This window comes from Hyla sarda, chromosome 12, assembly GCF_029499605.1.
Source record: "Hyla sarda isolate aHylSar1 chromosome 12, aHylSar1.hap1, whole genome shotgun sequence".
In the NCBI taxonomy this organism is placed as follows: domain Eukaryota; kingdom Metazoa; phylum Chordata; class Amphibia; order Anura; family Hylidae; genus Hyla; species Hyla sarda.
The window spans coordinates 17,992,785-18,016,188 of NC_079200.1; the positions used below are offsets into that span (position 1 = coordinate 17,992,785).

At 46.6% G+C, this 23,404-nt stretch overlaps 1 protein-coding gene across 7 annotated transcripts in view; it reads right to left on the reverse strand.

The window, feature by feature from the left end:
* The window catches only part of CNTNAP1 (contactin associated protein 1), a 354,100-nt gene that overhangs the window by 73,313 nt on the left and 257,383 nt on the right, over window positions 1-23,404 (reverse strand). For all 7 annotated transcript variants that reach the window (XM_056549087.1, XM_056549086.1, XM_056549085.1 and 4 more), the window contains 2 exons: window positions 23,157-23,297; window positions 6,128-6,389 (listed from right to left, as the gene is read on the reverse strand). In XM_056549087.1, the coding sequence (XP_056405062.1) occupies window positions 6,128-6,389; window positions 23,157-23,297 (403 nt within the window). The remainder of the gene's footprint in view (window positions 1-6,127; window positions 6,390-23,156; window positions 23,298-23,404) is intronic.

Below are 23,404 nucleotides of genomic sequence, written 5' to 3' on the forward strand. Positions count from 1 at the left end.
AAAACGTATCCCAAAAACCGTATGGCACTGTAGACACATCCGTTTTCATTGACTTCAATGTGAAAAAAAAATGTACACGGTTCGTATACGGTTTTTAAACGGGACACAAAATCGTAGTAGACTGCAGTTTGGTGTACGGTAAAAAAAAAAAACATACAAAACAACCAAAAACATACACAACCGGATGCAACTTGTTGCATATGTTTTTGCATGGGAGGTCTATGTGTACAGTTTTGCATACGGCTGTATATGGTTTTCCTATATAAAACAGTATACGGGAACAGTATAGCAAAATTGTGATGTTAATGCACCCTAATACCAGACAAAGTCTATGAACAAAAGTGGCGCTTTTTTTTTAAATTTATTTATTTTAAATTTAAACAATAATACAGGTTCACACTTAGGGATCTAGTATGCTATGAGTTTGGGTAAAACCACAGTTAGACCATTGGACAATATTAAAAATAAAGCATGTACTTTGCAAATAAATTACATAAAAATATGTACTGTGTCCAACTAAAAGCACTGAATACCCCATAATATGAGCACTATCCACAATATTAATGAAAAATAGAAAACCTCTATTAATACAAAATGGAAAAATCACAAAAAATTACACCAAAAATGATACTGCACCCATACAAAGGGTACAAGGGGGTGAATCACGGTATACAGGGTAGTTAATAGACATAGCATAGTCAATAAATATACTGTAAAAAACATGATCTAAAGTACAAAACCAAATCAGCTGTGTAAAAAGCACATTAAATCAATACCATATAAAATACCCACCACTGGTATAAATGTCCCTCAACGTACGTTTCGCTATACCCAGCTTCATCAGGGTGAGTTACATATCCAGCTTTGTCAGGGCGTGTGTACCAGTGGTGGGTATTATACATGGTGTTGATTTTGTGTGTTTTGTACCAACTATATTTAATTTTTGTACTTTATATCACATTTTTGATGGTATATTTATTCTCTATGGTATGTATTGCTTTTAATTAACATGTATGTACCGTTTTTATAGGTGTAGTGTCACTTTCCTTAGAGATGAGCGAATTTTTGAAAAATTTGATTCGATCCGAATAAATTCACGGCGATTCGATATAATAAAGTGTGTGTGTTTTTAACTTTTTAAACTTTTTTTTTCTTTATTTTTTACATTTGTTAGGTAGTACTACTACTCCCAGCATGGAACAGACTGTTCCATGATGGGAGTAGTAGTACCTGTACTAATAGAAAGATCGCCCCAGGTGTCACTTCTGACACCCATTGTGATCCTCCTGTATAATGTATAGAAGCAGGCGGCTGGCCGATTTTCTGCCCGATCCTGCACTATGTTCTGCAATGTAAAGTTCTTCACATCATAGATTTATAATTCCCGCAGAGAGTTGTGATTGGCCAGATGGTTCCAGCCATTCACAACTCTATGTGGGAAATATGAATAATAGGTATATATACGGCAGTGCAGGGGACCAGAGAAGAGTGGCTGTGCCCCACATCTATACATTATACAGGACAATTGCAGGGTGTCAGGAGTGACACCAGCTGTGATCTTTCCTTTACTGCAGGTACTACTGCTCCCAACATGGAGCACACACTGCACCATGCTGGGAGCTTGTAGTACCTGCATGAATAGACAGATCGCAACAGGTTTCACTTCTTACACTTGTTCTGATCTGTCTATTAATGCAGGTACTACAGGGACTTATTTTCGGGAGTAATATTATATATATTTTCACCTTTCTTTTTTTAGCCCCATTTATTTAATTTTTTCGGGCATTTAGATGTGCTTGCATGAATAATTGCAGTTACCTTAATTTACCAAAAATCCATAAATTTACAGAGGTCTTCTATCAAAAATTTAAGATACTTCAAATTGTAATTTGTGGAGGCAGATGGCTGGGACAATAATGTTTAATATTTAATGTAATTGGGAAAGACAATGTCATTGTAATTATACAGTATGAGCTGGTTTAATTGACAAATTACTGAAAAACTCTTCTTACAATTCCAATGTCTCTGCTCTGTATGTGAAAAATCTTTTATTTTTTATGTAGGGGATGATGGGAGTTGTAATTCCTGAATTCCAGTACAGTGGTTGCAGCGGGACTGTCAGGAAGTCTATGGCCATCCTGGGGCCGTATGAATGGAAGAAATAAAGTTTTGAAACAACAACAGAGACGTAGTCTCAAATGGCAGGAGGTGCTCAACCCCAAATGCAGTTGTGCATAGATACTGGTGGAGCAGATCCTGCCCTTGTAGTCCGTTGCTAAGGGCGATCCCCAGCATAAAAATGCATACAATGGAGGATGCCTGCAACAGACTACAAGTGCCACAATGGCATCCTCCACCAGATAAACGGTGTGGATGTGTAACAATTAGAATACAGTACAGAAATTTAGGTGCACTACTGTGGTAGATGTATACAATGACATTGGCTTTCCCTCAACACTGATGTTAAAATTGAGACATTTGCCAGTATATCCTTAGATGAAGGACATACCAGAGCCCGCAGACCAACGCGTAAATTTCTGTACTGTAAAGAAATAAAGTTTTGAAATATACAGTAGCTGCTCTAACTAGAGCAAATTAAGGTTAATTGAATAATGAGACCACATCCAATTAAGGTCAAATAGGTATAGGGCATCAAAAGAATGTAGGTCAAGTGGTTTCACCTTAATTGGCTGTGGTTTTATTATTCAATTAAGGTCTTTCCCTCCTATTTCCTGTTCTTCATTCATCTGTCTGCTGTGTGAGTAAAAAAATCATAATAATATATATATATATATATATATATATACATATGATATATATATATATGAATAACTATAGGTATATATATATATATATATATATATATATATATATATATATATATGACAAATACATACACATATATATACACACACACACACACATATATATATATATATTCATTTATGATCTAATGTGAAAGTTTACATTTACGGTATATATTATTATATATTATCCATATGGTACATATACTAGATATGTTGGGTCCTGCAACAATATTGAGATATGCTGCGGGACCCACCGACAGTCAGTTTGCAAACAGTACAAAATATATGTTTGCAAACTGTCCATGGGTATTCAAATAGGATGTGGGTCTCGTTCCTTCAACCCAGGTCAGATATGCTGCAGGATTGCGGGACCCACGTACAGTTTGCAAACATATATTTTGCACTGTTTGCAAACTGACTGTCCGTGGGTCCCGCAGCATATCTCAATACTGTTGCAGGACCGAGCATATGGAGTATATGTACCATATGGATAATATGTAATAATATATACTGTAGATGTATGTAGATGTAAACTTTCACATTAGATCATAAATACACACACACACACACACATATATATATATATATATATATTGTATATATATATATATACACTGTGCATATAGCTATCCATATATCTATATGTCTAATATATATATATAGAGAGAGAGAGAGAGATATATCATATATGTGTATATATATTATTTATTTATTTTGCTCACACAGCAGACAGATGATTGAAGAACAGGAAAACAGGAATTAGGAAGGAAAGACCTTAATTGAATAATAAAACCACAGCCAATTAAGGTTAAACCACTTGACCCACATTCTTTTCATGTTCTATTACCTATTTGACCTTAATTGGGTGTGGTCTCATTATTCAATCAAACTTAATTTTCTCTAATTAGTGCAGCTACTGTATATTTCAAAACTTTATTTCTTCCATTCATACGGCCCCAGGATGGTCATAGACTCGCTGCCAGTCCTGCTGCAACCACTGTACTGGAATTCAGGAATTACAACTCCCATCATCCCCTGCATAAAAAATAAAAGATTTTTCACATACAGAGCAGAGACATTGGAATTGCAAGAAGAGTTTTTCAGTAATTTGTCAATTAAAACCAGATCATACTGTATAATTACAATGACATCGTCTTTCCCAATTACATTAAATATATACATACATTATTGTCCTGGCCATCTGCCCCCGCAAATAACAATTTGAAGCATCTTTAATTTCTGATAAATGACTTCTGTAAATGTATGGATTTTTGGTAAATTAAGGAAACTGTCAGCCTTTTTTTGCCTACTGTATTATACATAATTACTGATGTCCCTGTCCTCGGCTCGTCTCTGACTCCCTTCATTTATTCATGCGAGCACATCTAAATGCCTGAAAAAATTAAATAAATGGGGCTAAAAAATTAAAGTGAAAATATATACTGTATAATATCGCTCCCAATAATTAGTCCCTGTAGTACCTGCATTAATAGACAGATCAGAACAGGTGTAAGAAGTGACACCTGTTGCAATCTATCTATTAATGCAGGTACTAAAGCTCCCAGCATGGAGCAGAGTGTGCTCCATGTTGGGAGCAGTAGTACCTGCATATAAGGAAAGATCACAGCAAGTGTCACTCCTGAAACACGCTGCGATTGTCCTGTATAATGTATAGATGCACTGACGTATATATACCTATTATTCATATTTCCTGCATAAAGTTGTGATTGGCTGGAACCATTTGGCCAATCACAGCTCTCTGCGGGAAATCTGAATCTGTGATCTGAAGAACTTTACATAGTGCAGGATCGCACAGAAGAACGGCCGTGCAGCAGCTTTTAAACATTATATAGGAGGATCGCAACGGGTGTCAGAAGTGACACCCGGGGCGATCTGTCTATTAGTACAGTTATTGGTACATTATTAATATACATTAATAATAAAAAGTTTAACAAAATGAATTCTAAAAAATATATTATTTTTACTTTTAAATGGTCCCTGTTTACATATTAATAAAAATTTTGTTATAGAAAATAAAAAATTTGTTAAATACATTTTTTTACTGCAAAAACTCAGTAGAATCGAGTGGAAATTCGGATTCGGTCCGAATCAAATTTTTCATGAAATGCGGAACAAATTCGGCTTTGTCCGATTCGATTTGCTCATCTCTAATTGTCCTCATCGATGTGTTTTTTTTTCAGTGATTTTAACATTATGTATTTTCATCTTTTCTTTTTCTTTTTGGCGTATTCAACTTGGTCAAAAATCAGTACAAATCTTCACATGGGGGGAGATTTATCAAAACCTGTGCAGAGGAAAACTTGCCCAGTTGCCCATAGCAACCAATCAGCTCGCTGCTTTCATTTTTATGAAGGCCTGTGACAAATGAAAGAAGCGATCTGATTGGTTGCTATGGGCAACTGGGCAAGTTTTCCTCTGCACAGGTTTTGATAAATCTCCTCCATGGTGCGTGGTGGATATTCCGTTCTGATGTGATGAAATCAGAGTGTGTAGCTCTCCTTATGCTTCTATTTTATTTACTTTTTGTCCACAGCGTATACACAGCGTGCTACAACCCCTTCCATTGAGAAATGATGAGTTTGCCAGACGGTGACTAGTCGGCAACTATGCAATTTTCAGAAGAAAATATACACTCACCACATCTTCATAAAACTCTTCTTTATTCATATAATATTCCGTAGAATACGGGGAGGACAAACGGGGGGGGGGGGGGGGTATAGCAGAAGGCAACAGCAGCAGTTTCGCACCAGAGGCCCGAGGAAGTACCAGATTGTGCGAAACCGCTGCTGTTGCCTTATGCTGTACCCCCCCAACCCCTCCGTTTGCCCCCTTGTTTTATAACGGAATATTTATGTGAGTGTATATGAATAAAGAAGAGTTTTAAGAAGATGCGGTGAGTGCCAACTGTCTATTTTGCATCTAGTGCTTCCTCGGACCTCTATTACGGAATATTTATGTTAGCATATTTGAATAAAGGAGAGTTTTAAGACATTGCTGTGAGTGCCGACTGTCTATTTTCTTCTGAAGATTGCATTTCTGTACTGTTTTTGTGAGAGCACCATCATTGAAATAAGTGGCTACCTTTGTATTGCTGCCTCACAAAGTGGATGATATGGAGTAGCGGCACTGCCGATCCGTAACGGTTTCAATGTGCATGGTAGTCGGTAACTACTGTATATTTTACCACAAGCAACGTCACTGTCGAACCCAAAGCCTATTGTAAATCTCATTTACAATAGCTAAAAACACACGCTGAACAAAACACTGACACGTAAAACCATGCCTCATATCAGACTCACCGGCTGCAAACACCAGCTTCTTCTTCTGCGGCTGTGAAATGGTCACATTGATTTGTCCTTCGCTCAGAGCCATTTCCAGTGAACCCCAAGAACCGGCAAAATTGGTGAACATCAGAAGGCCAACCATGTCCCACGTCCGAAATTTAAAGCTCACCATAATCTTCAAATTGGCAGGAACTCCAGGCACCATTAGGTAGTTGTTTATGCCAGAAAATGTGACAGGGACATACGGCATTTCCACACATGAGAAGCGCACCTTACCCTGTGAAGTATCCCAAAGAATTCAAAGAAAAACAAAATACGGTAACATAAGTGTTAATTTTAAAGAGGACCTGTGGACAGTATTAAAAAAATTATTTTTATGTATACATTTTGTAGCTTTGTGTACCCGTATTCCAACACTTTTCACTTTGTTTCTATGTCTTGTCTCCCCCCCATTTGGTCCCGAGATATAGGGTGTTTTTTTTTCCGGTCAGTACTCCAGTTCTTTCAGGTAAATTATCAGTCCAGCTTAGTACATATGTGGTAGAGGGTGTGAGATGCAGGGCAGATGGTATTAACCCCTTGTATTTGTGACGCTGGGGCGTGGTTTATCCTCAATACCACCCAAAGTTATACCGCTGGATCCTGGGCTAGGCACGGGGGCAATAATGACTCCAACGCCAAGTTATGGACAACGGTAGCTTTACTAAGTGACAGATGGTAAAGTCTATACAGTTCACGGAGGTGATCAGTGACTTCAGAGACCTTAAGGGTTTGCTTGGACTTGCAGTGATTTTGGACAATTTAGTGCAGGCCACGTTGACTTGACAATAGATGACAGTGACTGACTTGACTGGAGACTGACTAAGCTGTCACTTTATCTTACTTAGACTTGTATCTTGTGGCTGCAGACTTGACTTGAGGCTCCTATGACTCCAGACTCTTAGGATCGACTGCACCTCAGCAAAGACTCAGGAACTGAGAGAAGAGAGACTCCTCCCAGGGCTTTTATGGGGGAGACTCTGGTGGGGTCCCATTGGTCATCCTTAAGTCACCTGGTCACTGATACCTCCTGGGTAACAATCACATGACAACTGGTGATCACATGTTCACCTTTCTTAAATAATACAAAATTCTTATATACATAACATAGGGGATAATATACAATTATAGGAGTACAGATGCAGGGGGCCCGGGGGACACTGCAGGGACGCTGCCTGACAGGGCAGCAAGGGTACGGGATAACAACTCCCGTACTGGGCCACCACACATATAATCGGTTATATGGGTACAATAAGTTACCTCCAACCCTTTCTACAAGTTGGCATCATGATTACAAAATGTAAAAAAGGGTGATAGTGATATCATTTATAGAGAACGTGAATACAACAAGTAGTCCAGGCAATGGCGCATGATGGACCATAAAGTTAAGGAGGTAGCTGGAGGGGTTAATAAGAGGCTTATGATGGATTTGGGTCAATGGGGCCAGTTCATTATATCCCCTTGATCTGATTATTATTATTTGGAGATATAGGGTGATTTGTTTGACTAGCTGTACTTTTCCCTGAATAGTCAGGTGGGTGGGAAAGTTTTTCTTTTAAAAAGGGTCGGCTTAAATTCTGGACTGACTGAGGGGGTGGGGTTGAACATGAGGCTGAGGGGATGGGAATGTGAAGCTTAGGAGGCATGAATCAGGCTCGAGGAAGTAAATATAAGGTGGGGGGGGGGGGGGGAATCAGGCCCACACCTCCTGAGCCAAACATTCACACCCCTTATTGAAATTATGTTCCCGCCCATCTGACTATTCAGTTTAAAGTGCAGCCAAAAATTTTAGTCCCTATACCTCTGGAACAAATTAAAATCAACACTGGAATCGGCACCAGAGGTTACAAGATAATATACGATAATTATTAGATTTCATCCTGACCACAAGTCCGCTCTGATTACATTTCACTATATTGTATGGTAAAAGAAACATAAAAATGTATTCAGATACAGGTATATATATACAGTACATTTCCTGAATATTCATGGTATACAAAGGACAAGTGGTAGAAATTGAGAGGAATTATTGATTCGGCCCAGCGTGGAATTCATTAGCACTGTCGGATACCAGTGAAGAAGCAGCCGCCGGCGCTAGAAAACTCATTATCACGGCTCCTGTTCCTCTCCCTTTATCTAGAATTAACGTCACAGATGTCGGAGGGAATTTTACTTTGGTGCTGAGCAGTGATTCTAAACATATCAATAATAAATCATACAAAAAGCCAAATGGCAGCGGTATCACCAAATAATTATAAAATGCCTCCTGGTGCCAGGCATATGCCTCAGGGCCGATCTTCCTCTGTTATTTAATAGTGTATATTACATATAAAGACAAAATAGTCCAATAGAGTTAAGAAAATGTATGAAAACCAACGCAAAGGAAATTTAAAGGAGCACAATCTGATTGCAGAACTTTTTCTATGTTGTAAATCTTGGCAGAAAATTAACTTTTCTAATAGACTTCATAAAATGTTTTATATCCTTTTTTATAGAAATTATGGCTTATAAAAAAGACCACTAGGGGTCCCTGTACCATCCAGAAAATAATCCTATCCAGTTGGAGCATCGGTCTCCCCTACTATCTATATGCACCTTGCCCCCTTTTATCATTTAGCGGTGCCCCCTACACTATATGCACCTAAACACTCAATGATTGGCAGGAGAATAGTTCAACCTCCTTTATGTAATCTACCATATTTATAAAACATGGCAGGATCCTCACTCCTCATAGACTGTAAGTGCTCACAAGCAGGATCCTCACTCCTCATAGACTGTAAGTGCTCACAAGCAGGATCCTCACTCCTCATAGACTGTAAGTGCTCACAAGCAGGGCCCTCACTCCTCATAGACTGTAAGCTCTCACAAGCAGAGCCCTCACTCCTCATAGACTGTAGACTCTCACGAGCAGAGCCCTCACTCCTCATAGACTGTAGACTCTCACGAGCAGAGCCCTCACTCCTCATAGACTGTAGACTCTCACAAGCAGGGCCCTCACTCCTCATAGACTGTAAGCTCTCACGAGCAGAGCCCTCACTCCTCATAGACTGTAAGCTCTCACGAGCAGAGCCCTCACTCCTCATAGACTGTAAGCTCTCACGAGCAGAGCCTTCACTCCTCATAGACTGTAAGCTCTCACGAGCAGAGCCCTCACTCCTCATAGACTGTAAGCTCTCACGAGCAGGGCCCTCACTCCTCATAGACTGTAAGCTCTCACAAGCAGGGCCCTCACTCCTCATAGACTGTAGACTCTCACGAGCAGAGCCCTCACTCCTCATAGACTGTAAGCTCTCACGAGCAGGGCCCTCACTCCTCATAGACTGTAGACTCTCACGAGCAGAGCCCTCACTCCTCATAGACTGGAAGCTCTCACAAGCAGGGCCCTCACTCCTCATAGACTGTAAGCTCTCACAAGCAGGGCCCTCACTCCTCATAGACTGTAAGCTCTCACAAGCAGGATCCTCACTCCTCATAGACTGTAAGCTCTCACAAGCAGGATCCTCACTCCTCATAGCCTGTAAGCTCTCACAAGCAGGGCCCTCACTCCTCATAGACTGTAAGCTCTCACAAGCAGGATCCTCACTCCTCATAGACTGTAGACTCTCACGAGCAGGATCCTCACTCCTCATAGGACTGTAGACTCTCACGAGCAGAGCCCTCACTCCTCATTGACTGTAAGCTCTCATGAGCAGAGCCCTCACTCCTCATAGACTGTAGACTCTCACAAGCAGGGCCCTCACTCCTCATAGACTGTAGACTCTCACAAGCAGAGCCCTCACTCCTCATAGACTGTAAGCTCTCATGAGCAGAGCACTCACTCCTCATAGACTGTAGACTCTCACGAGCAGGATCCTCACTCCTCATAGACTGTAGACTCTCACGAGCAGAGCCCTCACTCCTCATAGACTGTAAGCTCTCACAAGCAGTGCCCTCACTCCTCATAGGACTGTAGACTCCCACGAGCAGAGCCCTCACTCCTCATAGACTGTAAGCTCTCACAAGCAGTGCCCTCACTCCTCATAGGACTGTAGACTCCCACGAGCAGAGCCCTCACTCCTCATAGACTGTAAGCTCTCACGAGCAAAGCCTCACTCCTCATAGACTGTAAGCTCTCACGAGCAGAGCCCCCACTCCTCATAGACTGTAAGCTCTCATGAGCAGAGCCCTCACTCCTCATAGACTGTAGACTCTCACAAGCAGGGCCCTCACTCCTCATAGACTGTAGACTCTCACAAGCAGGGCCCTCACTCCTCATAGACTGTAGACTCTCACGAGCAGAGCCCTCACTCCTCATAGACTGTAGACTCTCACAAGCAGTGCCCTCACTCCTCATAGACTGTAAGCTCTCACAAGCAGAGCCCTCACTCCTCATAGACTGTAGACTCTCACAAGCAGAGCCCTCACTCCTCATAGACTGTAGACTCTCACAAGCAGTGCCCTCACTCCTCATAGACTGTAAGCTCTCACAAGCAGGGCCCTCACTCCTCATAGACTGTAGACTCTCACAAGCAGTGCCCTCACTCCTCATAGACTGTAAGCTCTCACAAGCAGGGCCCTCACTCCTCATAGACTGTAAGCTCTCATGAGCAGAGCCCTCACTCCTCATAGACTGTAGACTCTCACAAGCAGAGCCCTTACTCCTCATAGACTGTAGACTCTCACGAGCAGGATCCTCACTCCTCATAGACTGTAGACTCTCACGAGCAGAGCCCTCACTCTTCATAGACTGTAAGCTCTCATGAGCAGAGCCCTCACTCCTCATAGACTGTAAGCTCTCACAAGCAGTGCCCTCACTCCTCATAGGACTGTAGACTCTCACGAGCAGAGCCCTCACTCCTCATAGACTGTAAGCTCTCACGAGCAGAGCCCTCACTCCTCATAGACTGTAAGCTCTCACGAGCAGAGCCCCCACTCCTCATAGACTGTAAGCTCTCATGAGCAGAGCCCTCACTCCTCATAGACTGTAGACTCTCACAAGCAGGGCCCTCACTCCTCATAGACTGTAGACTCTCACGAGCAGAGCCCTCACTCCTCATAGACTGTAAGCTCTCACAAGCAGGGCCCTCACTCCTCATAGACTGTAGACTCTCACAAGCAGTGCCCTCACGCCTCATAGACTGTAAGCTCTCACAAGCAGGGCCCTCACTCCTCATAGACTGTAAGCTCTCATGAGCAGAGCCCTCACTCCTCATAGACTGTAGACTCTCACAAGCAGAGCCCTTACTCCTCATAGACTGTAGACTCTCACGAGCAGGATCCTCACTCCTCATAGACTGTAGACTCTCACGAGCAGAGCCCTCACTCTTCATAGACTGTAAGCTCTCATGAGCAGAGCCCTCACTCCTCATAGACTGTAAGCTCTCACAAGCAGTGCCCTCACTCCTCATAGGACTGTAGACTCTCACGAGCAGAGCCCTCACTCCTCATAGACTGTAAGCTCTCACGAGCAGAGCCCTCACTCCTCATAGACTGTAAGCTCTCACGAGCAGAGCCCCCACTCCTCATAGACTGTAAGCTCTCATGAGCAGAGCCCTCACTCCTCATAGACTGTAGACTCTCACAAGCAGGGCCCTCACTCCTCATAGACTGTAGACTCTCACAAGCAGAGCCCTTACTCCTCATAGACTGTAGACTCTCAAGAGCAGAGCCCTCACTCCTCATAGACTGTAAGCTCTCACAAGCAGGGCCCTCACTCCTCATAGACTGTAGACTCTCACGAGCAGAGCCCTCACTCCTCATAGACTGTAAGCTCTCACAAGCAGGGCCCTCACTCCTCATAGACTGTAGACTCTCACAAGCAGTGCCCTCACTCCTCATAGACTGTAAGCTCTCACAAGCAGGGCCCTCACTCCTCATAGACTGTAAGCTCTCATGAGCAGAGCCCTCACTCCTCATAGACTGTAAGCTCTCACAAGCAGGGCCCTCACTCCTCATAGACTGTAAGCTCTCACAAGCGGTGCCCTCACTCCTCATAGACTGTAAGCTCTCACAAGCAGGATTCTCACTCCTCATAGGACTGTAGACTCTCACAAGCAGTGCCCTCACTCCTCATAGACTGTAAGCTCTCACGAGCAGGATCCTCACTCCTCATAGACTGTAAGCTCTCACAAGCAGGATCCTCACTCCTCATAGACTGTAGACTCTCACGAGCAGGATCCTCACTCCTCATAGGACTGTAGACTCTCACGAGCAGAGCCCTCACTCCTCATAGACTGTAAGCTCTCATGAGCAGAGCCCTCACTCCTCATAGACTGTAAGCTCTCACAAGCAGTGCCCTCACTCCTCATAGGACTGTAGACTCTCACGAGCAGAGCCCTCACTCCTCATAGACTGTAAGCTCTCACGAGCAGAGCCCTCACTCCTCATAGACTGTAAGCTCTCACGAGCAGAACCCTCACTCCTCATAGACTGTAGACTCTCACGAGCAGAGCCCTCACTCCTCATAGACTGTAAGCTCTCACGAGCAGAGCCCTCACTCCTCATAGACTGTAGACTCTCATAAGCAGGGCCCTCACTCCTCATAGACTGTAGACTCTCACAAGCAGAGCCCTTACTCCTCATAGACTGTAGACTCTCACGAGCAGGATCCTCACTCCTCATAGACTGTAGACTCTCACGAGCAGAGCCCTCACTCCTCATAGACTGTAAGCTCTCACAAGCAGGATCCTCACTCCTAATAGACTGTAGACTCTCACGAGCAGGGCCCTCACTCCTCATAGGACTGTAGACTCTCGCGAGCAGGATCCTCACTCCTCATAGACTGTAAGCTCTCACAAGCAGTGCCCTCACTCCTCATAGACTGTAAGCTCTCACAAGCAGGATCCTCACTCCTAATAGACTGTAGACTCTCACGAGCAGGATCCTCACTCCTCAAAGACTGTAGACTCTCACGAGCAGAGCCCTCACTCCTCATAGACTGTAAGCTCTCACAAGCAGAGCCCTCACTCCTCATAGACTGTAAGCTCTCACAAGCAGTGCCCTCACTCCTCATAGACTGTAAGCTCTCACAAGCAGAGCCCTCACTCCTCATAGACTGTATGCTCTCACGAGGAGAGCCCTCACTCCTCATAGACTGTAAGCTCTCACAAGCAGTGCCCTCACTCCTCATAGACTGTAAGCTCTCACAAGCAGAGCCCTCACTCCTCATAGAATGTAAGCTCTCACGAGGAGAGCCCTCACTCCTCATAGACTGTAGGCTCTCACAAGCAGTGCCCTCACTCCTCATAGGACTGTAGACTCTCTCGAGCAGAGCCCTTACTCCTCATAGACTGTAAGCTCTCACAAGCAGAGCCCTCACTCCTCATAGACTGTAAGCTCTCACAAGCAGTGCCCTCACTCCTCATAGACTGTAAGCTCTCACGAGCAGAGCCCTCACTCCTCATAGACTGTAAGCTCTCATGAGCAGAGCCCTCACTCCTCATAGACTGTAAGCTCTCACAAGCAGTGCCCTCACTCCTCATAACACTGTAGACTCTCACGAGCAGGGCCCTCATTCCTCATAGACAGTAAGCTCTCACGAGCAGAGCCCTCACTCCTCATAGACTGTAGACTCTCACAAGCAGAGCCCTTACTCCTCATAGACTGTAGACTCTCACGAGCAGGATCCTCACTCCTCATAGACTGTAGACTCTCACGAGCAGAGCCCTCACTCTTCATAGACTGTAAGCTCTCATGAGCAGAGCCCTCACTCCTCATAGACTGTAAGCTCTCACAAGCAGTGCCCTCACTCCTCATAGGACTGTAGACTCTCACGAGCAGAGCCCTCACTCCTCATAGACTGTAAGCTCTCACGAGCAGAGCGCTCACTCCTCATAGACTGTAAGCTCTCACGAGCAGAGCCCCCACTCCTCATAGACTGTAAGCTCTCATGAGCAGAGCCCTCACTCCTCATAGACTGTAGACTCTCACAAGCAGGGCCCTCACTCCTCATAGACTGTAGACTCTCACAAGCAGGATCCTCACTCCTCATAGACTGTAGACTCTCACGAGCAGAGCCCTCACTCCTCATAGACTGTAAGCTCTCACAAGCAGGGCCCTCACTCCTCATAGACTGTAGACTCTCACAAGCAGTGCCCTCACTCCTCATAGACTGTAAGCTCTCACAAGCAGGGCCCTCACTCCTTATAGACTGTAAGCTCTCACAAGCAGGGCCCTCACTCCTCATAGACTGTAAGCTCTCACAAGCGGTGCCCTTACTCCTCATAGACTGTAAGCTCTCACAAGCAGGATTCTCACTCCTCATAGGACTGTAGACTCTCACAAGCAGTGCCCTCACTCCTCATAGACTGTAAGCTCTCACGAGCAGGATCCTCACTCCTCATAGACTGTAAGCTCTCACAAGCAGGATCCTCACTCCTCATAGACTGTAGACTCTCACGAGCAGGATCCTCACTCCTCATAGGACTGTAGACTCTCACGAGCAGAGCCCTCACTCCTCATAGACTGTAAGCTCTCATGAGCAGAGCCCTCACTCCTCATAGACTGTAAGCTCTCACAAGCAGTGCCCTCACTCCTCATAGGACTGTAGACTCTCACGAGCAGAGCCCTCACTCCTCATAGACTGTAAGCTCTCACGAGCAGAGCCCTCACTCCCCATAGACTGTAAGCTCTCACGAGCAGAACCCTCACTCCTCATAGACTGTAGACTCTCACGAGCAGAGCCCTCACTCCTCATAGACTGTAAGCTCTCACGAGCAGAGCCCTCACTCCTCATAGACTGTAGACTCTCACAAGCAGGGCCCTCACTGTTACGCCGAGCGCTCCGGGTCCCCGCTCCTCCCCGGAGCGCTCGCTTCACTCCCTCCGCTGCAGCGCTCCGGTCACGTCCTCTGACCCGGGGCGCTGCGATCCCGCTGCCAGCCGGGATGCGATTCGCGATGCGGGTAGCGCCCGCTCGCGATGCGCACCCCGGCTCCCCTACCTGACTCGCTCCCCGTCTGTTCTGTCCCGGCGCGCGCGGCCCCGCTCCCTAGGGCGCGCGCGCGCCGGGTCTCTGCGATTTAAAGGGCCACTGCGCCGCTGATTGGCGCAGTGGTTCCAATTAGGGTTTTCACCTGTGCACTTCCCTATATTACCTCACTTCCCTTGCACTCCCTTGCCGGATCTTGTTGCCTTAGTGCCAGTGAAAGCGTTCCTTGTGTGTTCCTTGCCTGTGTTTCCAGACCTTCTGCCGTTGCCCCTGACTACGATCCTTGCTGCCTGCCCCGACCTTCTGCTACGTCCGACCTTGCTTCTGCCTACTCCCTTGTACCGCGCCTATCTTCAGCAGCCAGAGAGGTGAGCCGTTGCTAGTGGATACGACCTGGTCACTACCGCCGCAGCAAGACCATCCCGCTTTGCGGCGGGCTCTGGTGAAAACCAGTAGTGGCTTAGAACCGGTCCACTAGCACGGTCCACGCCAATCCCTCTCTGGCACAGAGGGTCCACTACCTGCCAGCCGGCATCGTGACAGTAGATCCGGCCATGGATCCCGCTGAAGTTCCTCTGCCAGTTGTCGCTGACCTCACCACGGTGGTCGCCCAGCAGTCACAACAGATAGCGCAACAAGGCCAACAGCTGTCTCAACTGACCGTTATGCTACAACAGTTGCTACCACAGCTTCAGCAGTCATCTCCTCCGCCAGCTCCTGCACCTCCTCCGCAGCGAGTGGCCGCTCCTGGGATACGCTTATCCTTGCCGGATAAATTTGATGGGGACTCTAAGTTTTGCCGTGGCTTTCTTTCCCAATGTTCCCTGCATCTGGAGATGATGTCGGACCTGTTTCCCACTGAAAGGTCTAAGGTGGCTTTCGTAGTCAGTCTTCTGTCCGGAAAAGCCCTGTCATGGGCCACACCGCTCTGGGACCGCAATGACCCCGTCACTGCCTCTGTACACTCCTTCTTCTCGGAAATCCGAAGTGTCTTTGAGGAACCTGCCCGAGCCTCTTCTGCTGAGACTGCCCTGTTGAACCTGGTCCAGGGTAATTCTTCCGTTGGCGAGTATGCCGTACAATTCCGTACACTTGCTTCAGAATTGTCCTGGAATAATGAGGCCCTCTGCGCGACCTTCAAAAAAGGCCTATCCAGCAACATTAAAGATGTTCTGGCCGCACGAGAAATTCCTGCTAATCTACATGAACTTATTCACCTAGCCACTCGCATTGACATGCGTTTTTCTGAAAGGCGTCAGGAACTCCGCCAAGATATGGACTCTGTTCGCACGAGGCGTTTCGTCTCCTCGGCTCCTCTCTCCTCTGGTCCCCTGCAATCTGTTCCTGTGCCTCCCGCCGTGGAGGCTATGCAGGTCGACCGGTCTCGCCTGACACCTCAAGAGAGGACACGACGCCGTATGGAGAACCTCTGCCTGTACTGTGCTAGTACCGAACACTTCCTGAGGGATTGTCCTATCCGTCCTCCCCGCCTGGAAAGACGTACGCTGACTCCGCACAAAGGTGAGACAGTCCTTGATGTCTACTCTGCTTCTCCACGTCTTACTGTGCCTGTGCGGATGTCTGCCTCTGCCTTCTCCTTCTCTACAGTGGCCTTCTTGGACTCTGGATCTGCAGGAAATTTTATTTTGGCCTCTCTCGTCAACAGGTTCAACATCCCGGTGACCAGTCTCGCCAGACCCCTCTACATCAATTGTGTAAATAATGAAAGATTGGACTGTACCATACGTTTCCGCACGGAGCCCCTTCTTATGAGCATCGGATCTCATCATGAGAGGATTGAACTTTTGGTCCTCCCCAATTGCACCTCGGAGATTCTCCTTGGACTTCCCTGGCTTCAACTTCATTCCCCAACCCTGGATTGGTCCACTGGGGAGATCAAGAGTTGGGGGTCCTCTTGTTCCAAGAACTGTCTAAAACCGGTTCCCAGTAACCCTTGCCGTAACTCTGTGGTTCCTCCAGTAACCGGTCTCCCTAAGGCCTATATGGACTTCGCGGATGTTTTCTGCAAAAAACAAGCTGAGACTCTACCTCCTCACAGGCCTTATGATTGCCCTATCGACCTCCTCCCGGGTACTACTCCACCCCGGGGCAGAATTTATCCTCTCTCTGCCCCAGAGACTCTTGCCATGTCCGAATACGTCCAGGAGAATCTAAAAAAGGGCTTTATCCGTAAATCCTCCTCTCCTGCCGGAGCCGGATTTTTCTTTGTGTCCAAAAAAGATGGCTCCCTACGTCCTTGCATTGACTACCGCGGTCTTAATAAAATCACGGTTAAGAACCGCTACCCCTTACCCCTCATCTCTGAACTCTTTGATCGCCTCCAAGGTGCCCACATCTTCACTAAATTGGACTTAAGAGGCGCCTATAACCTCATCCGCATCAGAGAGGGGGACGAGTGGAAAACGGCATTTAACACCAGAGATGGACACTTTGAGTATCTGGTCATGCCCTTTGGACTGTGCAATGCCCCTGCCGTCTTCCAAGACTTTGTCAATGAAATTTTTCGTGATCTGTTATACTCCTGTGTTGTTGTATATCTGGACGATATCCTAATTTTTTCTGCCAATCTAGAAGAACACCGCCAGCATGTCCGTATGGTTCTTCAGAGACTTCGTGACAACCAACTCTATGCCAAAATTGAGAAATGTCTGTTTGAATGCCAATCTCTTCCTTTTCTAGGATATTTGGTCTCTGGCCAGGGACTACAGATGGATCCAGACAAACTCTCTGCCGTCTTAGATTGGCCACGCCCCTCCGGACTCCGTGCTATCCAACGCTTTTTGGGGTTCGCCAATTATTACAGGCAATTTATTCCACATTTTTCTACCATTGTGGCTCCTATCGTGGCTTTAACCAAAAAAAATGCTGATCCCAAGTCCTGGCCTCCTCAAGCAGAAGACTCCTTTAAACGACTCAAGTCTGCCTTTTCTTCGGCTCCCGTGCTCTCCAGACCTGACCCTTCCAAACCCTTCCTATTGGAGGTTGATGCCTCCTCAGTGGGAGCTGGAGCTGTTCTTCTACAAAAAAATTCTTCCGGGCATGCTGTCACTTGTGGTTTTTTCTCTAGGACCTTCTCTCCAGCGGAGAGGAACTACTCCATCGGGGATCGAGAGCTTCTAGCCATTAAATTAGCACTTGAGGAATGGAGGCATCTGCTGGAGGGATCAAGATTTCCTGTTATTATCTACACCGACCACAAGAACCTCTCCTACCTCCAGTCTGCCCAACGGCTGAATCCTCGCCAGGCCCGGTGGTCTCTGTTCTTTGCCCGATTTAATTTTGAGATTCACTTTCGTCCTGCCGATAAGAACATTAGGGCCGATGCTCTCTCTCGTTCCTCGGATGCCTCAGAAGTTGATCTTCCTCCGCAACACATCATTCCACCTGACTGCCTGATCTCCACTTCTCCAGCCTCCATCAGGCAGACTCCTCCAGGAAAGACCTTTGTTTCTCCACGCCAACGCCTCGGAATCCTCAAATGGGGTCACTCCTCCCATCTCGCAGGTCATGCGGGCATCAAGAAATCTGTGCAACTCATCTCCCGCTTCTATTGGTGGCCGACTCTGGAGACGGATGTTGGGGACTTTGTGCGAGCCTGCACTATCTGTGCCCGGGATAAGACTCCTCGCCAGAAGCCCGCTGGTTTTCTTCATCCTCTGCCTGTCCCCGAACAGCCTTGGTCTCTGATTGGTATGGATTTTATTACTGATTTACCCCCTTCCCGTGGCAACACCGTTATTTGGGTGGTCGTTGATCGATTCTCCAAAATGGCACATTTCATCCCTCTTCCTGGTCTTCCTTCTGCGCCTCAGTTGGCTAAACAATTTTTTGTACACATTTTTCGTCTTCACGGGTTGCCTACACAGATTGTCTCGGATAGAGGGGCCCAATTCGTGTCTAAATTCTGGAGGGCTCTCTGTAAACAACTCAAGATTAAATTAAATTTTTCCTCTGCATATCATCCCCAGTCCAATGGACAAGTAGAAAGAATTAACCAGATCCTGGGTGATTATTTGCGACATTTTGTTTCCTCCCGCCAGGATGACTGGGCAGATCTCCTTCCATGGGCCGAATTCTCGTATAACTTCAGGGTCTCTGAATCTTCCTCCAAATCCCCATTTTTCGTGGTGTACGGCCGTCACCCTCTTCCCCCCCTCCCTACCCCCTTGCCCTCTGGTCTGCCCGCTGTGGATGAAATTTCTCGTGACCTTTCCATTATATGGAGAGAGACCCAAAATTCTCTCTTACAGGCTTCTTCACGCATGAAGAGGTTCGCGGATAAGAAAAGAAGAGCTCCCCCCGTTTTTTCCCCTGGAGACAAGGTATGGCTCTCCGCTAAATATGTCCGCTTCCGTGTCCCTAGCTACAAGTTGGGACCACGCTATCTTGGTCCTTTCAAAATTTTGTGTCAAATTAATCCTGTCTCTTATAAACTTCTTCTTCCTCCTTCTCTTCGTATCCCTAATGCCTTTCACGTCTCTCTTCTCAAACCACTCATCCTCAACCGTTTTTCTCCCAAATCTGTTCCTCCCACTCCTGTTTCCGGCTCCTCGGACGTCTTCTCGGTCAAGGAAATTTTGGCTGCCAAAAAGGTCAGAGGGAAAAATTTTTTTTTAGTAGACTGGGAGGGTTGTGGTCCTGAAGAGAGATCCTGGGAACCTGAGGACAACATCCTTGACAAAAGTCTGCTCCTCAGGTTCTCAGGCTCCAAGAAGAGGGGGAGACCCAAGGGGGGGGGTACTGTTACGCCGAGCGCTCCGGGTCCCCGCTCCTCCCCGGAGCGCTCGCTTCACTCCCTCCGCTGCAGCGCTCCGGTCACGTCCTCTGACCCGGGGCGCTGCGATCCCGCTGCCAGCCGGGATGCGATTCGCGATGCGGGTAGCGCCCGCTCGCGATGCGCACCCCGGCTCCCCTACCTGACTCGCTCCCCGTCTGTTCTGTCCCGGCGCGCGCGGCCCCGCTCCCTAGGGCGCGCGCGCGCCGGGTCTCTGCGATTTAAAGGGCCACTGCGCCGCTGATTGGCGCAGTGGTTCCAATTAGGGTTTTCACCTGTGCACTTCCCTATATTACCTCACTTCCCTTGCACTCCCTTGCCGGATCTTGTTGCCTTAGTGCCAGTGAAAGCGTTCCTTGTGTGTTCCTTGCCTGTGTTTCCAGACCTTCTGCCGTTGCCCCTGACTACGATCCTTGCTGCCTGCCCCGACCTTCTGCTACGTCCGACCTTGCTTCTGCCTACTCCCTTGTACCGCGCCTATCTTCAGCAGCCAGAGAGGTGAGCCGTTGCTAGTGGATACGACCTGGTCACTACCGCCGCAGCAAGACCATCCCGCTTTGCGGCGGGCTCTGGTGAAAACCAGTAGTGGCTTAGAACCGGTCCACTAGCACGGTCCACGCCAATCCCTCTCTGGCACAGAGGGTCCACTACCTGCCAGCCGGCATCGTGACACTCACTCCTCATAGACTGTAGACTCTCACAAGGAGAGCCCTTACTCCTCATAGACTGTAGACTCTCACGAGCAGGATCCTCACTCCTCATAGACTGTAGACTCTCACGAGCAGAGCCCTCACTCCTCATAGATTGTAAGCTCTCACAAGCAGGATCCTCACTCCTAATAGACTGTAGACTCTCACGAGCAGGGCCCTCACTCCTCATAGGACTGTAGACTCTCGCGAGCAGGATCCTCACTCCTCATAGACTGTAAGCTCTCACAAGCAGTGCCCTCACTCCTCATAGACTGTAAGCTCTCACAAGCAGGATCCTCACTCCTAATAGACTGTAGACTCTCACGAGCAGGATCCTCACTCCTCAAAGACTGTAGACTCTCACGAGCAGAGCCCTCACTCCTCATAGACTGTAAGCTCTCACAAGCAGAGCCCTCACTCCTCATAGACTGTAAGCTCTCACAAGCAGTGCCCTCACTCCTCATAGACTGTAAGCTCTCACAAGCAGAGCCCTCACTCCTCATAGACTGTAAGCTCTCACGAGGAGAGCCCTCACTCCTCATAGACTGTAGGCTCTCACAAGCAGTGCCCTCACTCCTCATAGGACTGTAGACTCTCTCGAGCAGAGCCCTCACTCCTCATAGACTGTAAGCTCTCACGAGCAGAGCCCTCACTCCTCATAGACTGTAAGCTCTCACGTGCAGAGCCCTCACTCCTCATAGACTGTAAGCTCTCACAAGCAGTGCCCTCACTCCTCATAACACTGTAGACTCTCACGAGCAGGGCCCTCATTCCTCATAGACAGTAAGCTCTCACGAGCAGAGCCCTCACTCCTCATACACTGTAAGCTCTCATGAGCAGGGCCTCCCACTCCTCACAGACTGTAAGCTCTCACTAGCAGAGCCCTCACTCCTCAGACTGTAAGCTCTCATTTGCAGAGCCCTCACTCCTGATAGACTGTAAGCTCTCACGAGCAGAGCCCTCACTCCTCATAGACTGTAAGCTCTCACAAGCAGAGCCCTCACTCCTCATAGATTGTAGACTCTCACAAGCAGAGCCCTCACTCCTCATAGACTGTAAGCTCTCACGAGCAGGTCCCTCACTCCTCATAGACTGTAGACTCTCACGAGCAGAGCCCTCACTCCTTAGACTGTAAGCTCTCATTTGCAGAGCCCTCACTCCTGATAGACTGTAAGCTCTCACGAGCAGAGCCCTCACTCCTCAGACTGTAAGCTCTCACGTGCAGAGCCCTAACTCCTGATAGACTGTAAGCTCTCACAAGCAGTGCCCTCACTCCTCATAGACTGTAAGCTCTCATGAGCCGGGCCCTCACTCCTTATAGATTGTAAGCTCTCATGAGCCGGGCCCTCACTCCTTATAGACTGTAAGCTCTCATGAGCCGGGCCTTCACTCCTTATAGATTGTAAGCTCTCATGAGCCAAGCCCTCACTCCTTATAGACTGTAAGCTCTCACGAGAAGTGCTCTCACTCCTCATAGACTGTAAGCTCTCACGAGCAGAGCCCTCACTCCTCATAGACTGGAAGCTCCCGTGAGCAGGGCCCTCACTCCTGATAGACTGTAAGCTCTCACAAGCAGTGCCCTCACTCCTCATAGACTGTAAGCTCTCATGAGCCGGGCCCTCACTCCTTATAGATTGTAAGCTCTCATGAGCCGGGCCCTCACTCCTTATAGACTGTAAGCTCTCATGAGCCGGGCCCTCACTCCTTATAGATTGTAAGCTCTCATGAGCCAAGCCCTCACTCCTTATAGACTGTAAGCTCTCACAAGCAGTGCCCTCACTCCTCATAGACTGTAAGCTCTCACAAGCAGAGCCCTCACTCCTCATAGACTGTAAGCTCTCACAAGCAGAGCCCTCACTCCCCATAGACTGGAAGCTCCCGTGAGCAAGGCCCTCACTTCTCAGACTGTAAGCTCCTGTGAGCAGGGCCCTTACTCTTGTTTGAATATTTAGTGTGTAATATTGTAATGTCTAACACTTATTTGTACCCTCAAATTTGTAAAGTGCTGCGTAATATCTTGGTGCTACATAAATACTATACTTATTATTATTATTACTGCTGCTGCTACTACTACTAATAATAATAATAAAGCAGCCTTGCTTTCAAATCCTGTATACAACTTGCCGTTGCTGTTATTTATCTTGTCTTCCTTCCCAGTTACTTTTTATTATGCCCCTTGTATATGCCCGGTGAGATATAAGTGATTTTTCTATATAATCGGTTTATCATGATCATCATCTTTTTTTTATATTTTTATTGCTGCATATTGTTTAGTTTGAGTATTTTGAGTCATGCACTATTTATGGCTTTAAGGCACATCATAAAAACAGATGATCTTTGTTAATTTACATGATTAGTAATAAATAGTGTATTCATTTATTAACATGTCAGGAGAACAATATAGCTCTTTGATCAACTGACCAAAAAATAAGTCCATTGAGTTTTTAGATTACGTGAAACAGTGAATTTGTATACAAATGAGCCCAATTGTTGTGACCGAGAGCGATCATGTGGACAAATAGGGCAATCAATAAAAAAAAAAAGGATACATGCAGTCACTTTAGCTGTCTGCCCCTCTCTATAGATCCATGTAATACCCATCTCCAGACTCACCACAAAGCGTATAGATGATTTATTCCTCCGTGCAAGGTCGGCGATGTGCACTCTATTAAAGACGATGTTCTCAAGGCAGCCACGGAAGTTCTGCTTGTGAGAGATGGCTTTGTCATCATAAAAAATGCCAGCAAAAAATATCTGCAAATAAAATATAGGACTGAGTCAAGGGGAGCCAGAGTGGAGATACATTAAGTATACAATGTATCAAAGCTAGTCTGTTAGTTAGTTGAGATCAATATGTTAAA